The 18,042-nt window shown below is 43.6% G+C and overlaps 1 protein-coding gene across 1 annotated transcript in view; it reads right to left on the bottom strand.

The window, feature by feature from the left end:
• MAP3K19 (mitogen-activated protein kinase kinase kinase 19) overlaps positions 1–18,042 on the bottom strand; it is a 62,248-nt gene extending 44,206 nt beyond the window's left edge. Inside the window, exons 1-5 of the mRNA XM_051849600.2 lie at positions 17,799–18,042; positions 8,445–8,640; positions 6,454–6,642; positions 4,349–4,503; positions 1,667–1,782 (exon numbers count right to left, since the gene is read on the bottom strand). Coding sequence (XP_051705560.2) covers positions 1,667–1,782; positions 4,349–4,503; positions 6,454–6,642; positions 8,445–8,618 — 634 coding nt within the window. The 5' untranslated portion in view covers positions 8,619–8,640; positions 17,799–18,042. The remainder of the gene's footprint in view (positions 1–1,666; positions 1,783–4,348; positions 4,504–6,453; positions 6,643–8,444; positions 8,641–17,798) is intronic.

Below are 18,042 nucleotides of genomic sequence, written 5' to 3'. Positions count from 1 at the left end.
TTGTTAATTTATTTTTCAAAGATTGATTTATTTAGTTGGAAGGCAGAGTGACACAGAGAGGGAAAAACACAGACAGAAAGAGAGATCTCCCGTCTGGTGGCTTGCTCCCCAAAGGCTGGCAATAGCCAGGACTGGGTCAGGCTGAAGTCCAGAGACAGGAACTCCATCCAGGTCTCCCCCGGGGGTGGCAAGAGCCCAAGAACCGGGGTCATCAGCAGATGCTTTCCAGGCACATTAACAGGAAGCTGGATCAGAAGTGGAGAAGGGGCCCGGCACCATGGCTCACTTCATTAATCCTTTGCCTGCGGCGCCGGCATTCCATGTGAACGCCGGGTTCTAGTCCCGGTTGCTCCTCTTCCAGTCCAGCTCTCTGCTGTGGCCCGGGAAGGCAGTGGAGAATGGCCCCTGCACCTGCATGGGAGACCAGGAGGAAGCACCTGGCTCCTGGCTTTGGATTGGCATAGTTCTGGCTGTAGTGGCCATCTGGGGGAGTTGAACCAATGGAAGGAAGACCTTTCTCTCTGTCTCTCTCTTTCTGTCACTGTCTATCTGTAAAAAAAAAAAAAAAAAAAAAAAGTGGAGAAGCTGGGACTCAGTGCTAGGCACTCTGATATGGGATGTGGACATCCCAAGTGGCAGTTTAACTCACTGTGCCACAGTGCCCACCCCAGGTCTGAAACTTTACAATCAACTTCAATGCAACTCTCAACTTTAGTTTCTGCGCCTTCTTCACCAGCTTTACATCTCGAAGTTCTGTGAGTTGTTCTTTCACAATAGACTCATCATACCCAAATACCCAGCGCTCTCAAGTGCACCACCACATCCCACCCAAGGACTCTTTATGGGCGTTTCTACCTTCTTAATGGAGATCTCTGCCTTTTCCCTGAAGTCCATTCTACACAGTAAGAACAGGTTAGTTTTCCTAAAACAAGGCTTTCATCGTCCTCAGGTTTAAAATTCTTCAGTGACACTATTTTATTGAGGGAAACATTTGTCCTTCAGCCTAACATTTAAGCCTGTCCCCAGTCGCTTTATGGATTTGATCTTCTGTTTCTCTTTTCTCTGATGTGAATGTTTGGTTCCAGGCTCCCGTCAGCCTCAGGGATTAGTTAAGCTTACTCATGACACACTGCTTCTACAGTACAAAAATCAAGTCCTTTCCTCTTTTCAAGGATCCCAATGAGACTCACCTGTTCAGGAAACCTTCTTAGGTATACACCTGTCCCCTGCTGAGAAGCCTCAAACAACAAGTCCATCCTACAATACAGACAAGCAGCCCTCACAAGTCACTGGCTGCTCAGCCGCATGCTTGTCACTGCACCTTCCCCTGCAACTGGGTCTGTGCCTCTGCTCAGGTTCTCCTCCCCATCATTAGCGAACCTTCCCGAATCTCGCCCAGGCTTCAGGAACCCCTAACCATCCCCCCTTCCCTTTCAAGTTCACAGCAAACTCTCTTCTCTGACTTCAGTGACGTGTCCCTGACCATTCTTCCCACTCTCAGAAGTCTGGAGCTGGCATTAGCCTGACAGCACCATGGGCCTGCTCAATGACAGCTGTAGGCTGGATTCCTTTAAGTCAATCCATCAGACAGATGTGGGAAAAGGAAGACTCCTAAGAGGGCTCTTTTTCAGTTAAAGAATTGCACACATGGAATAAAAATATTTACCTGGTTTTGGCATAGAATTCATTAGAATGTCCAATAACTGCTGTTTCCTCAAACTCTCTATTTGTGACACATAATGTATTGCTGATTTTCCACTAAAATCGCAGAGTTTGGGATCTCTAAGGATAAAATCAACATCAAAGATTACTTAGTTAAATTTGCTGAAAATGAAAATCAGTATGAGAGGAAAAACCATTGACATCAAATAAGTAAAAGTTTATGTAGTTTGAAGATAATTACTTAAAAGTGTATAAAATAAAGGATGACATTTTTAAAGATGTTGAATGAAAGGGATAAATCTATACCTTATTCCCATGCCCACGCTCCATTCTAAAAACAACTAAGATTTGCAGAAAACATCCAACTTTAGAGAAAAAATGTCATAATTCTTTAAGGGTACATAAATCAAGTAAAGACAAAAATATCTTGATAAACTGCTATCTTATCATCTTAAATTGCTCATTTGATTTTTTTTCCCAATTACTTGGCTAACTGCTAACTTTTATTTATGTTTTCTAATACTAACTGCAAGCTTTTTTATCACTCAAAAATGGTGGATAGGATAGAATCACTCTTCAAAATTAAGCTGATAATGGGAATGAGCATTTACCCTAGTGGTTAAGATACCCAGGGGCAACATCAGAGAACCTGGGTTTGATATTCCCAGCTTCTTGCCAGTGCAGACCCTGAGAGACAGCAGTGATGGCTCAAGTAATTGGGTTTCTGCCACCTGCATGGGAGACCCAGCTAAGTTCCCAACTTTGACCCTGGCCTAGGCCGAGCCACAATAGACATTTGGGGGAATGAACCATGGTTCAGAATGCTCTCTTTCTGTATCGTATTGAATCTTGGTATAAACTATCAGTTTAGAGAAATCTAAAGGATAAATGATGAGAATGCTATTAACAGATTTTAGTGAGGGAAACAATGATAAAACTTGCTTTATTTGTCATGTTCCAGGAGAAGGGGCAAGTTGATCATGGTCTCTGACCTAAAACTTTTGAATTTGAATCTCTTTAATGCTATGGTACTGGACAATGTGTTCTGCATTGTCACAGTATTCTCCTGTGGTCTTATCTCCATCAAAGGTCATATTTCAAAAGAAATACTATACTGCCACTGCCCTACTACATGGCCTTTAGCAAGTCACTCAACTTGTTGGATCTTAGCTTATTCATCTGCCTGAATTAGTGTTTCTACACACAGCATCCTTTGATCTCCAGCCTTGTAGACTCCACTCCAAACCTATTGAACACCGTCTTTGGAGTGGTGTCCAGAAAACTCCAATTTTAACGATTGCCTCTGTTGTTTCCTAACACAAAAGTCTATGATAGCTACAAAATTCCATTTTATTCCATTATACTCACTGATCCTTTTACAAAAGCTCATGTCCTTGAAGCTCTCCCCCTCTTTTTTATTATTTTTTTTTTTTTATTTGACAGAGTTAGACAGTGAGAGAGAGAGACAGAGAGAAAGGTCTTCCTTCCATTGGTTCACCCCCGAAATGGCCGCTACGGCCGGCACTGCGCCAATCTGAAGCCAGGAGCCAGGTGCTTCCTCCTGGTCACCCATGTAGGTGTAGGTGCCCAAGGACTTGGGCCATCCTCCACTGCCTTCCCAGGCCACAGCAGAGAGCTGGACTGGAAGAGGAGCAACTGGGACTAGAACCCAGTGCCCATATGGGATGCCGGCGCCGCAGCAGAGGATTAACTTAGTGAGTCACAGCACCGGCCCTCCCCCTCTTTTTTTTTTTTTTAATGAAATTTATATGAAATACTGAGAAGGAGCTTGAACCATCTGTTCTTACTTGATGATAAGATATCTAGGTAACATCAGTAGCAAATTGCAATTCTTTTTTATAAAGAAAAATTATTCACCTTCTCCCTCTTAAAAGCGCATTTGGCATGTAGCCATTTTTTTTTCTTTTGACAGGCAGAGTGGACAGTGAGAGAGAGAAACAGAGAGAAAGGTCTTCCTTTGCCGTTGGTTCACCCTCCAATGGCCGCCGCGGTCGGTGCACCGCGCTGATCTGAAGCCAGGAGCCAGGTGCTTATCCTGGTCTCCCATGCAGGTGCAAGGCCCAAGGACTTGGGCCATCCTCCACTGCACTCCCAGGCCATAGCAGAGAGCTGGCCTGGAAGAGGGGCAACCAGGACAGAATCCGGCGCCCCGACCAGGACTAGAACCCGGTGTGCCAGCGCCGCAAGGTGGAGGATTAGCCTAGTGAACCACGGCGCTGGCCATGTAGCCATTTTAATATAACTGAAAATCACTGTTCTAAACTACTTTTGATAGATTGACAATGCTTTTCAAAATAATTAGTAGTGTATTAGGGTAAGCCGCTGCATACTCGAGAATTATTTGACGTTCCTAGTAACTACTAACAGTCATTACCTAAACAAATAAAGAGTTGGATATCATAATAATAATATATACCAAACTTTGACATCTGTACGTCACTTTGCAATTGCAAATTTGCTCTTATGATGATGCATGTGCATTTGACATATTCAAGGGTCCTTCCAAAAGCTCATGGAAAATGGAATTAAAAGATGGTGCCAAATTTCCAGAAACTTTTGGAAGCCCTCTCATGTAACCGAAAACAATCTAGTTGGCATGTGATTTCTATAAGTAACAACGGAACAGACACCTGCTGGCAGGTGCTGGCCAGCCACTCATACTCACGCATGGTGCCTGAGGAGCTCGGATAGAACCTCCACAGGTCTGTATGCTGTTAACATATCAAGACTCTCAAACAGGTCCACATCTCTCACAGCCAGCATCAGAGGGGTCAAGCCATGTTGGTTTTGGAAATTCATGTCCAGGAACTCTTCAGATGCCTTTAAAACATGAATCTTTATTTCCATAGTGTTTTTACTGTCTGGCTCTTGTTACTAATCACGGCATTGTCATTACTCGGCTAATTCTCATTTTAATGTCAATATATTCTTTCTCAAAATCTATCCTGAAAGGAGGTGTTGTGGTGAAAGAAGAGAAGCCCGAAAGACAAACCTGGGTTTCAGTCTCAGCTCCTTGAGCTATTTATTTTGCTTCCCTGGTTCGTGATATCAGGAGCACCCTGTTCAATGGAGATTAAGTCATTTTGGTAAAATAAGGGACATCCAGTTAAATGATGAGTAATTTTCATTTGGGGTATACTTATAGTGACAAAAAATATTTGTTGTTGATCTGAAATCTGAATTGAACTGAGTGTCCTAATTTTATAAGCAAAAGGCAGCAACCCTGTCTGTTGACCTTCAGAGTCCTTACTTGGAAAGCTGGAAACCCAGTGTCTTCCTTGTAGGGTTGCTTTGATGATTAGAATGGAGTCTGAAAGGCACTTTTGAGAGTATCTAACACACATTACTTGAATGAATGAATGATTTACAATAATAAGGCAGCTCATTAAATTGCATTTATGTAGTCAAATGGAGTGGATATGTAGATGTTACTTGTTGCTTCAATGAAACTGGAATTCACTTTGAATAAAACAACACTGAAAAACTACAGGAAGGCCAAAATATCCAAACTGTTTATTTTGTAGACAAAACAACCCACTAATTTCCATCTCTACTTCACTTTACACCATGTCCGTGTATTCAGTGTCTCTACCTCAGCTTCTCTAGGGAACCAAGTGATAATGATATTACCTCAGAGGGGTGCTGTGGGAATTAATTTTTTTCATACTCTGAGAAGAAATCACCTCTTATACCAATGTTTATTATTAGTTAGAACCAATAAAAAGTCTTGAGTTGTTAATAGTCTTGCAACACCACACCAATCTGTTGCTTAAGCTGTGTATCCAGTTACAGGCATCAGTTTATTAAAACTGAGCAGAAAACGTGGTTGTGTAAACAAAAATCAGATTATAATTACAGCTGTTGAAACTACCATTAAAATAAAATTTATTGTCTTTCAAAAAAATTTCTAAGCCTTGGTTCACCATATATGTCAACCTTAGACTAACATTTGGTACAACAAAAAAGATGTAAAGTGGCCTTTGGTTTTGCTACATTTATCCTTGAACTGTACTGAATGTGACTAGAATGTCATTCATTTTCCTTTGTCTGTTTGTGTCTTTACCATAGGGACATGAAGAAGCTGTTTCCTAGCAGCAATTGATTTCCCTTCAGTGGGAAGATCACGTGGTCTAGACAGTACCTCTGAAAGTGAACGCCAACAGTAGACAAATGCAGGTTACTAATAATTAACGACCTTGATTATGCATATGATCTTACACGATGCTTGGGGGGAAAAGTAGCTGGAAGTAGAAAATCTAAACAAGAGGATCGATAACCCAAGAAGGCAGCATTTTATAAAAGGTATCCTCTTAACTTCTTTAGTCACAATAACTATTATGTAAGGCACAGGGTCTCTGATTCCCTTTTGAAGAGCAAGATAATAACTGCATCGGGCCCAAAGGGATTGAAACAGCAACTGTGCAAATGGCAATGATGTCAAGGGAGCCGTGTAAGCAAGTTGACAGCGGTCCTCCGAGGCTTCCTGCGGGCACATCATTGCCCAGGGGTGCTTCGGGACTTCTCCTAGCATCCAGCTGTAGGAAGGTGGAAAAAAGCCACTGCTGGATTCTTTCACTATGTTGTTTGCCACCCCCAAATCCGGTTTGGTCCTGTTCCCTCCCTCCACACCAAGCACAGATTTCTTGGTTGAAACTTTCTGGGCTTGCATTTGAAAAGAACCTAATTTTCTTTCAAAGGAGTCACATGTAGTCTGTGCCCTCCTTACCATCCAAGCACCCAAAGGCAGAAGCAAACATCCACGTAACTTACCAGTAAGTGCTGAAGTTGTTCGAGATCACCTTGCCATGAACTCTGTAGAAGCTGCCTTTGAGGAGCCTGAACTCCATTGGTAGCCAGGAGCTGCCTTTGGACGTCACAACGAGCCACGTGCACCGCGGTCAGGTTGCTGTAATTGCAGAGGGTGACATCTGCACCCTTTTCCAGAAGAAACCCAACAACCTGCAACACAACGTTCTTATTTTTCAGTGCTAACCGTATTTTCAGAGCTCATGTGGCTCTGATTCATGATACAGGAAAAGAGAATGAGAAGGGAATAAAAACGGAGGACTGAGTTAGATAAAGGTGGCCACTATTTGCCTTTTTAAATGTGGTGAAAAATTCTCCGTATGTGGATGATATTTTGAATACTATTTTCAAAGGCTAGATGTTGTAATTTATGTTAAATTCACAAAACAAAGTTTTATAATTGTCTATAACTTAGAATATAAAGCCCAAAAATTGAGGTTTATATAATCTTGACTGCTGCAAATATTTCTGCAAGTGCGTCCAGGGAGACAGTTTCAAATATAGTTTCAAATAGTTTAGGAGTGATTAAATTTTTAATTTATTTGAGAGGAAAAGTGAGACAGAAAAACATAACCCCCATTCTCTGACTCATATTCCCAATTCTCACAACACCCAGGTGGGTGGCAGAGGCGAAATCATTTGATTCGTTACTGCTGCTTCCCAGGGTCCACATTACCAGGAAGCTGGAATCAGGAGCAGAGCTGGGTACTGAAGGTAGCCTCTCTGGTATGGGACGCAGACATTCTAATAATGTGTTAAGTGCTAGACCAAATATCAGCCCCCTGAAGAGGTAATTTATTCAACAAATATGGTTGGGGCCAGCACTGTGGTGCAGAGGGTTAATGCCCTGGCCTAAAGTGCCAGCATCCCATATGGGCGCTGGGTTCGAGTCTCGGCTGCTCCACTTCTCATCCAGCTCTCTGCTATGGCCTGGGAAAGCAGTAGAAGATGGTCCTTGGGCCCCTGCACCGACCATTGTGGCCAATTGGGGAGTGAACCAGTGGATGGAAGACCTCTCTCTCTCTCTGCCTCTCCTATCTGTGTAACGCAGCACCGGCCCATTCATTTATCCTCTTGTTAAATATCAATTAAACACCTAGATGTGTCAGCCACCCTGCTAGGAGCTGGAGATACAGTTAGAACACAGAGGACGAAGGCCGGTGCCGTGGCTCACTAGGCGCCGGCACCCCCGGGTTCTAGTCCCCGTTGGGGCTCTGGATTCTGTCCCGGTTGCCCCTCTTCCAGTCCAGCTCTCTTCTGTGGCCCGGGGAGGCAGTGGAGGATGGCCCAAGTCCTTGGGCCCTGTACCCACATGGGAGACCGAAGCTCCTGGCTTCGGATCAGCGCAGCGCACGGGCCATAGCAGCCATTTGGGGGGTGAACCAACAAAAGGAAGACCTTTCTCTCTGTCTCTCTCTCTCTCACTGTCTAACTCTGCCTGTCAAAAAAAAAAAAAAAAAAAAAAAAAAAAAAACACGGAGAACAAAGTCTCCTTCCCTTTTAGGTCTTATTATTTGATTATTTATTCCTAGTTCCCTACATCAGGTTTAAAGTGGAACCAATGGAAGGAAAGACCTTTCTTTCTGTCTCTCCCTCTCACTGTAACTCTACCTCTCAAATAAATAAATAAGACCTTTAAAAAAAATAAAACAGAAAATTCAGTTCCAGATACTGATGGAGTAGAGGGTAGGGAATGAAGAAGAAAAACCTCAGGATCCTTTATGTGGTCCCATTTGAGCAGTAGCTCCTCGTGGGTGGCATTATTGTGTGATTCACCTCTGTATACACTGGGAAGTCTCATCCCTGGCCTTGGACACAGCAGGCATATCTGTGGACTGACTGGTGGCACCTGTCTAAATTTAGGATGTCTCTTTTGTGCAGATGGGGCATAACCCTGTTCACAATTCTTAGCTTGGGAGAACACTTATCCCTGGGCCCAGCACACCATGTGTTACCTCTGTTAGATTTTCTTCTGCTGCAGTAATGAGGGGTGTATTCCCAGTCTCTGGGTGCTGAAAGTCAAGGTTTCCGAGAATGGAATGGACATTAGTAATATGATCACAGATGAGCTCCACATCACCTTTTGAAACGACTTCCAGAAAATCATGAATAAGTTTATTTTTATTCATCTTGCTAGCTCCATATAATTGCCTGCAGGAGAAAAGAAATTACTTTAATTATATGGGAGCCAACAAAGCAATGGGTGGCTCCAGGGTAACATTTTGCCTTTACTGTCACCTGTTTGCTTTTTCATGTGTAAAAATATTATAACAGCTTTAAATACCATTTTGCAAAAGCGAGAAACCTTAAAATTCTGCCAGGTTTTGCATACCTGTGTTAAACTAGGTACAGCAATAATTTGAACGTTACTTTGGAGGATCCATGACAGCACAGGAGAAGAACTTAGGAAGGATCAGCAGCGAAAGAACACAGGCTTTGGAGCCCGCCAGCACCTGATTCAAATCCTTTCTCTGGAGATGGCCAGCTGCACGATGCTGAGCAGGCTGCTCATCTCCTCTGAGCTTCATATGAGTGATGGGCATTTGGTGTGGCACTTAAGATGCTGCTTGGATATGCCGTATCAGAGTGCCTGGGTTCTGGTTTTGGCCTTGCCTCCAATTCTGAATTTTTCTAATGAAGACCTTAGGAGGCAGCAGGTGAGGGTTTTGATAAAGTCCCTGCCACCCACGTGGGAGAAGTGGATTGAATTCCAAACTCCTGGCTTCAGTCTGGCCCAGCCCTGGCTGTTAAGGGCATTTGGAGAGAGAACTAGGAGATGGGAGATCTCTGCCTGTCTGCCTATCTATCTCTGTCTCTTTCAAATAAATAAAATAATTAAAATGGAACTGACAGTTTCTTCTTCGAAAGGTCAGTGAGGATATGAAATACTATCTGTAAAGTGTATGCACATTCTATAGATGAAAATTTGTGTTGGATTTTATTTCCTTTAATGTTGCTTCTTGACCTCCCTATAGTTGTTTTCTTTGTTGAAGTCCTGTGCTCCCCAAAACACTGTCAGTTTCTCAAAAACAGGGATACTCCATGCCTCACCCTCTTGCATGTTCCATAATTTCCCCAAAGTGAGAGTCACTGAGGAGCATGGCGGCCCCTGTTCTAGATTTCTCAGAAAATTTTAAATATCCCATATTTATTTCCCAAATCTTTTAAATACCTCTTACATGGCAATTTTGAGGTTACCAAATTACGTCCCTATCCCCTCTATGGAGATTCTTGCTGCTAGAAACAACATAAGATCCTTTCTCACACTTCATATTCCAACTTCTGCTTCTGGCATCATAATCGCTATGTGTAGTGACATGCTGTTTCATTAAAGGGGAGTTTACTTGCAATGACCTGGCATTGGGTTGAAAGCAAAAGAACAAGAGGCTCATTACATAGTGCTGCCTTGTGTGGAAAACTAGGAAAAATACACAAGAAAGTCTAGACTTGATCTTCAATTTTTTAAACACACAAATGCCTTCAGAATTCATAGACCAGACTACATAAAGTCCTCTTTTTCAAAAGAGAATGAATTCATTATTCCATGAATTCGTGATTTCATTAGGAAGAGACTGGATGCCCTTCAGGAACTTCCATTGACCTGTCACTACAGAAAATAACAAGAATAGCCAAGGGAAAATACAAAAAGAACATGAGGATTAAGCGCCCACACAAACAACAAATAATGAATCTTATAGACGTCTGAGGAATGGAATGGTGGTATATCTTGAGATATTCCCTTGATAGAAGGAATCAACAGGGCCGGCACCGCAGCTCACTAGGCTAATCCTCCACCTTGCGGCGCCGGCACACCAGGTTCTGGTCCCAGTCGGGGTGCCGGATTCTGTCCCGGTTGCCCCTCTTCCAGGCCAGCTCTCTGCTGTGGCCCGGGAGTGCAGTGGAGAATGGCCCAAGTCCTTGGGCCCTGCACCTGCATGGGAGACCAGGAGAAGCACCTGGCTCCTGCCTTCAGATCAGCGTGGTGCACCGGCTGTGGCGGCCACTGGATGGTGAACCAACGGCAAAGGAAGACCTTTCTCTCTGTTTCTCTCTCTCGCTGTCCACTCTGCCTGTCAAAAAAAAAAAAAAAAAAAAAAAAAAAAAAAAAAAAAAAAAACAAACCATCTGGACAGCCAAAGAAGAGGAGGGAGGGCAGTACTGACAGGGAGAGGCATGAACAAGGGCCTCTACCCAGGGCCGAGGAGCGAGGAGAAGAGTAGAACTGAGAGGGATTTACACTGTATTTCTCCTGCAGGCTGGGAAGCCCATGGAGTGTTTCGTGTATTGCCTTTTAGAAACATTAGTACTTTAGGAAGATTGGGGCAGAATGTGGCAAAGCAGGTAAAGCCGCCAACAGCCAGGGCTCAGGCCAGGCCAAAGCCTGGAACAATATCTGGATCTCCCATATGAGTCTCAGGGACCCAAGCCCTTGAGCCATTTTCTGTTATCTCCCAGGGTGCATTAGCAGGAAGCTGGATCTGAAGCAGAGCAGCCAGGACTGGAAGGGCACTCCAATACAGAATGTGGGCATCCCAAGCAGCACCTTGACCCACTGAACCAATTAACTACAGCATAGTTTCAGGTTCACAACAAAGTGGAGCAGAGAGTACAATATGCCCCCTGCTTCCAACCCCTCACTGATCTCTTCACTATCAACAGCCTGTATCAGAGTGGCACAATTGTCACACCTGGCGAACTTCCAAACACAGTACTATCACACAGTTATTCTTTTTTTTTTTTTGAGAGGTAGAGTTATAGACAGTGAGAGGTAGAGACAGAGAAAGGTCATCCTTCTATTGGTTCACTCCCCAAATGGCCACAAGGGCTGGAGCTGTGCCGATCCGAAGCCCGGAGCCAGGATCTTCTTCCAGGTCTCCCACATGGGTGCAGGGGCCCAAGCACTTGGGCCATCTTCCATTACCCTCCTGGGCCACAGCAGAGAGCTGGATTGGAAGAGGAGCAACCAGGACTGCCCATATGGGATGCCGGCGCCACAGGTGGAGGATTAACCAAGTGAGCCATGGCGCCAGGCCCCAAGCAAAGTCATTCTTTATGTGAGGGCTCGTGCTTGGTGTCTCTTCTATAGGTGAATGAATAACGATGTATACTGATCCCTGTTATATCACAGATACTTTCATAATCCTGGAAGTCCTCTGTGTTCTGTCTGTTCCTCCTTCCCTCCCCTACTAACCCCTGGCATCCAGTGATCTTTAACTGTCTGCAGGAGGCTCCTTTTAAAAATCAAATTGCTCAGAGACTCCTATGATCAGGCGGCCTCATAACAAAAATGGCTTGGTGATTAGAATTCCATCCACAAGCCACTTCATTTTCTAACTGACATTTCTCATTCCCAACTTGTTTTTTCTTTTGATTTAAACTTTCTAGAATAGATACTCATTTTCCCTTCTGCATTCATTTTTGTTTTCAAAGATTTATTTATTTGAAATAAATACAGAGAGAGAGGGAGAGACAGAGAGAGAGATATTCCAACACCTGGCTCACTCCCCAAATGCCTACACATGAGCCTCCCACATGGGTACAGGGGCCCAAGCACTTTGGCCCTCTTCTGCTGCTTTATCAGGGAGCTGGATCAGAGGTGTAGTAGCTGGGACTCGAAAAGGTACCCACATGGAATGCTGGCGTGTCTGGCAATGGCCTAACCCACTATGCCACAACACTGGCCCCTTCACCCACTATTTTTTTTTTTTTTTTTGACAGGCAGAGTGGACAGTGAGAGAAAGAGACAGAGAGAAAGGTCTTCCTTTGCCTTGGTTCGCCCTCCAATGGCTGCCGCGGCTGGCGCACTGCACTGATCTGATGGCAGGAGCCAGGTACTTATCCTGGTCTCCCATGGGGTGCAGGGCCCAAGCACTTGGGCCATCCTCCACTGCACTCCCTGGCCACAGCAGAGAGCTGGCCTGGAAGAGGGGCAACCGGGACAGAATCCGGCGCCCCGACCGGGACTAGAACCCGGTGTGCTGGTGCCGCAAGGCGGAGGATTAGCCTAGTGAGCCGTGGCGCCTGCCTTCACCCACTATTTCTAACAAAGATTGCTTTGAAGTAGACATGAATTACTCAAGCTTATCCCTACCTTTGTTCAAACGAAGTTATATAATAATAGCAATAATATGATAACAGCAATGATATCCAACATTTATTAAATGTTTACTATGTGCCATCCATGGCTCTAAATACTTTACATGTATTTTATATATTTAATTCCAAATATTATTATCTCTATTTTACAGATGTGAAAAAGGAGGCATAGACCTTGGCAAAAATAGGATTTCATACTGGAGAGGTGAGAGTGTTAGTGCCCAGGAAGACTTACTGGAACTAGTATTTATGTGTGTATTTTTAATTTTATTTTTTAAAGATGTATTCATTTATTTAAAGGTAGAGTGACAGAAAGAGGCAGAGAGAGAGAAAGAGCACTAGGGGCCACTATTGTGGCACAGCAGGTTAAACTATTGCTTGCAATGCTGGCATCCTATTTGAGCTCTAGTTCAAGTCCCAGCTCTTCCACTTCAGATCCAGCTCCTTACTAACGGACCTGGGAAAGCGGAGCAAAATGGCCCAAGTACTTGGGTCCCTGTCACCTACATGGGAGATGCAGATGAAGTTCCATGTTCCTGGCTTCGCCTAGCCCCAGCCATTGTGGCCATTTGGGGAGTGAACCAGCAGATGAAAGATCTCTTTCTCTTTCTCTCTCCCTCTCTCTCTGTAACTCTGCCTTGAAAATACATAGATCTTTACAGAAATAAATAAGAAAGAAAGAAAGAGAGAGAGAGAGAGAGAGAGGAAGGAAGGAAGGAAGGAAGGAAGGAAGGAAGGAAGGAAGGAAGGAAGGGAGGGAAGGAGAGAGAGAAAGAGAGAAAGAGAAGAAGGAAGGAAGGGAGAAAGGGAGGGAGGAAGGGAGGGAGGGGCTGGCACTGTGACTTAGCTGGTAAAGCTGCCTCCTGTAGCGCCGACATCCTGGTTTGAGTCCCGGCTGCTCCACTTCCAATCCAGCTCTCTGCTATGGTCTGGGAAAGCAGTAGAAGATGGCCCAAGTCCTTGGGCCCCTGCACCCATCTGGGAGACCTGGAAGAAGCTCCTGGCTTTGGATTGGCCCAGCTCCAGCCATTGTAGCTGATTTCAGAGTGAACTATCGGATGGAAGACCTCTCTCTCTCTCTCTCTCTCTCTCTCTCTCTCTCTGCCTTTCCTTCTCTCTCTGGGTAACTCTGACTTTCAAATAAAATAATAAACCTTTAAAAAAAATAAAGAAAGAGAAAAAGGAACAAAAAAAGAGAGATCTTCATCTGCTTGTTCACTCCCCAGATGCTCACAGCAGCCTTGACTGGGCCAGACCAAGGCCAGGAACCAGGAAGTCCGTCCAGGTCTCCCATTAGAGACAAGTGCTTGAGCTAGCATCTGCTGCCTTCCCAGGCACAGTAGTAGAGCTGGATGGGAAGCTGAGCAGCTGCGACTTGGACTCCAACTCGTACTGCGATAGGAGATGCAGGTGTCCTGAGTGGCAGCTTAACCTACTGTACCAAAATGCCTGCCCCTGTTTTTAAATTTGCAAATAGATTTATTTGAGAGGCAGAAAGAAAGAGAGGGGGGAGAGAGAGAGTACATGCTCACACTCACTGGTTCACTCCCCAAATGCCTGCCACAGCCAGGACTAGGCCAAGTCAAAACCAGGAGACTGAAATTCAACCCAGATCTCCCACATGGGTGGCAGCAACACAATTCCTTGAGCCATCATCACTGCCTCCCAGGGTTTATTAGCAGTAAACTCGAGTCAGGAGTCAGAGGTGGTAGTGCAGGCATTTGGATAGGAGATGCACGCATCTTTGCTGCTAGGCCAAATGCTCACCCCAGAGCCAGTATTTAAAGCAACATTTGTACAACAAGTCTGTTTTCATTTTTGTGTTTGGACCTTAGGTAGATGAGGATGAGCACGTGCTTCATTAGACCTTGAACTGTGTCAGGTTTTTCTCTTGTTTTATTTTGTATCCCCCTCCCCCCACCCCCCGGCTCCTTTTAACCTCTGATTCTCTCTGAGCCTTGCAGGAACCCAGTGAATTGTGCTGGAAAGGTATCCTAAAATGTGTATGTGTGGTAACAAAGATATGGCGCTACTGTGTGTGTGTTGTGTATGTGTGTGTAGAGTATACAAGTAATACTGTACTAATTGTACACTTGTTACTTATTTTTAAATTGAACATTTTGCTTTTATCCTTCATCTTTGTACTCCAATGCACCCCCCAGTTGATAAACTTCCACCAAATTTTATTATCTCTTCCTTGGGTGACAGACATCTATGCTGTCTCCAGCTTCCCACTTCACACACTGTGATTAATAGCTTTGGGCCTTGTTATGCACCATGCAAAAGTTTTTTTTTCTGAGGCAAAGGGGTCAAGTGTATTTAATTTCAGTCCCTGTCTCCAGATTGTTCTCTAGAAGGAGGTATCAATATACACTCCCACCAGCAGGGCTTGTTTTCTTGAAGAAGGGAACATTTGGTTAACTGCGGTCACTCAATCATCATTATCCTAATCATTAGCTTTTTTTTTTTTTTTTTTTTTTTTTTTTTTTTTAACAGGCAGAGTGGACAGTGAGAGAGAGAGACAGAGAGAAAGGTCTTCCTTTGCCATTGGTTCACCCTGTAATGGCTGCCGCGGCTGGCGCACCATGCTGATCCGATGGCAGGAGCCAGGTACTTATCCTGGTCTCCCATGGGGTGCAGGGCCCAAGCACTTGGGTCATCCTCCACTGCCTTCCCTGGCCACAGCAGAGAGCTGGCCTGGAAGAGGGGCAACCGGGACAGAATCCGGTGCCCCAACTGGGACTAGAACCTGGTGTGCCAGCGCTGCAAGGTGGAGGATTAGCCTAGTGAGCCACGGCGCCAGCCATCATTAGCTTTTAACAAGCTGTGAACCTGGAACTTCACTAAGGCCAGAGGAGCAGATTATATTATCAAAATCAAACACCAGAAAAATTTTGAAGCAAATAACATATCTGTCCCAGCAAACTGCTTTACAATTTGGATTTATATATATGAGAGTACTTCAGAAAGTTCATCCGAAGATGTTTATTTTGGTGCAAAAATTTTTTATATCATGCATAGTTTATTTTTTCTCATAACATGAATTTTTGCCAACTTTTTGAAGACCCTTCATATGTTAGGGAGTTTTGATTTACCTCTTTCCTGTAAACTTTAGGAGAGAGTATTTCACAAGTAGTTTCTAGCTTCTAAAATAAAAATTTAGATTTAATCAAACTTAAATCAAATTATTACAATACTGGGCGACATGGTCATTATCTGATCATCCATGGAGTCTTAACACTAATTATTGACTGGAGAAAGACAATGAACATCAAATGAACACTTAGCAATTTTCTAATGCAGAAACAATTCTATTTTTAAAAAATTTTTAAGGAGGATAAATTTTGTGTATTTCATATATGCAAATTTAGGAACACGGTGATACCACCCTACCCTCCCTCCCACCCATGCTCCCACCCTTTCTTCTCTTTCCTCTCTTATCCCATCTCTTAATTTTTACAATGATCTATTTTCAGTTTACTTTCTGTTTTTTAACTTTTATTTAATAAATATAAATTTCCAAAGTACAACTTTTGGTTCAGCTTACTTTTTTTTTTTTTTTTTTTTTTTTTTGACAGGCAGAGTGGACAGTGAGAGAGAGAGACAGAGAGAAAGGTCTTCCTTTGCCGTTGGTTCACCCTCCAATGGCCGCCGCTGCAGCCGGCGCACCGCGCTGATCCTGGCAGGAGCCAGGAGCCAGGTGCTTTTCCTGGTCTCCCATGGGGTGCAGGGCCCAAGCACCTGGGCCATCCTCCACTGCACTCCCTGGCCATAGCAGAGAGCTGGCCTGGAAGAGGGGCAACCGGGACAGAATCCGGCGCCCCAACTGGGACTAGAACCCGGTGTGCCGGCGCCGCAAGGTGGAGGATTAGCCTATTGAGCCACGGCGCCGGCTTGGTTCAGCTTACTTTATACTCATAAGATTAACCCCACACAAAGTAAAGAGTATGAAGAAAAAACAGTGGTCCTCAACAGTAGAGACAGGTCTGTAAACAATCATGGAATCCCAAAATGTCCATTTCACTCCTATATACTACCTACTAGCTACTCTATCAGTAACCACAGATTAGGGAAAACATTCAGTATTTGTCTTTTTGGGATTGGCTTATTTCACTAAGCGTAACAGTTTCCAGTTGCATCCATTTTGTTGCAAAAGACGGGATTTCATGCTTTTTATTCCATAGTGAATATATACCACAATTTCTTTATCCAGTCTTTAGTTGATGAACATCTGGGTTGATTCCCTATCTTAGCTATTGTGAATTGAGCTATAATAAACATGGGGGCACAGATAACTCTTTCATATGCTGATTTCATTTTGTTTGGGTAATTCCCAGGAATGAGATGATTGTGTCATATGGTAGATCTATTTTCAGCTTTCTGAGTTATCTCCATACTGTCTTCCTCAGTGGCTGTACTAGTTGACATTCTCACCAACAGTGGATTAGGGCACCTTTTCCCCCACATCCTCACCAGCATTGATGGTTTGTTGAGAAATCATTCTTTCAGATAACAAGCACAGATTCACATAGCTTTTTACAGCGGGCTCCCTGTCCTCCTCTGACCTTCAATCTGTACATTTCCATTTAAAGTTTTTTCATAAGAAAACTTCTGTCCATTTAGAATTGTTTTGAGCAGTGATTTTTAAGCAATAATGTTTCATTCCACAGAATTTTCTGCTTTAGCATCTATTGATGCCCAGTCTTTTTAACTATATGCATAGATTTTTTACCTGTAAAGTCAAAGCTTATTATTATATTATATATTTAATTTGGAATCTTATGTGATAGACTGAAAGCAATAGGAGTCCCATTCTATGCTGAGAGATCCTGGCCAAGAAAACAGGTATACAATGTTGAGTGGTTACAAGAAAATTTATAATCTGTAAAGTTTACATGTGTTGGTGTTGAAACTAAAATAAGATTTTGATCCTGGGTATAAGTCAATGGAAGCAAGTGTGTTTATGTATCTTTCTTGTTATCACTAGGCTAGCCTGTACTCTAGAACTATTGGAAGGGATTGTCACAATATTTGAAAAGTCAAAAATTGTTTATGACAACTCTATGCAGATCATTCATTGTGATTAGCATCTGCTTTCCTCTATCAGTTTACCTGATATTTCTTCTCAGGGAGTGCTTTGGGGAGAAAAAAAAAAACCTGCAACACAGCTATTATCCGAAACAATATGAAAAGTGAAGATTTACTTGACTTACCTATGGGGTGTTTTGCCAAGGGAGTTAGTTCACAGCTGAAGAAGCACCAGCCAACATCATCCTAATTCATTGTGGCACTGATTTCTGGGGCAGTTTTTAACCCACACTTCAGCCAGGGATCCGCTGAAAAGCAGCATAAGTTTAGATTTTTTTCTTTGATTATTTTCCAGTATTACACAGCCTAAATGCTTTTAGAAATTAGTAACTTTTAAAGCTAGTTCCTCCTCCACAAACCCTTCAGTTG

Source organism: Oryctolagus cuniculus, chromosome 3 (assembly GCF_964237555.1).
Source record: "Oryctolagus cuniculus chromosome 3, mOryCun1.1, whole genome shotgun sequence".
Taxonomy (NCBI): domain Eukaryota; kingdom Metazoa; phylum Chordata; class Mammalia; order Lagomorpha; family Leporidae; genus Oryctolagus; species Oryctolagus cuniculus.
The sequence above is the reverse complement of the archived record's forward strand: the minus strand, read 5'-3'. Positions and strand labels throughout refer to the sequence as shown.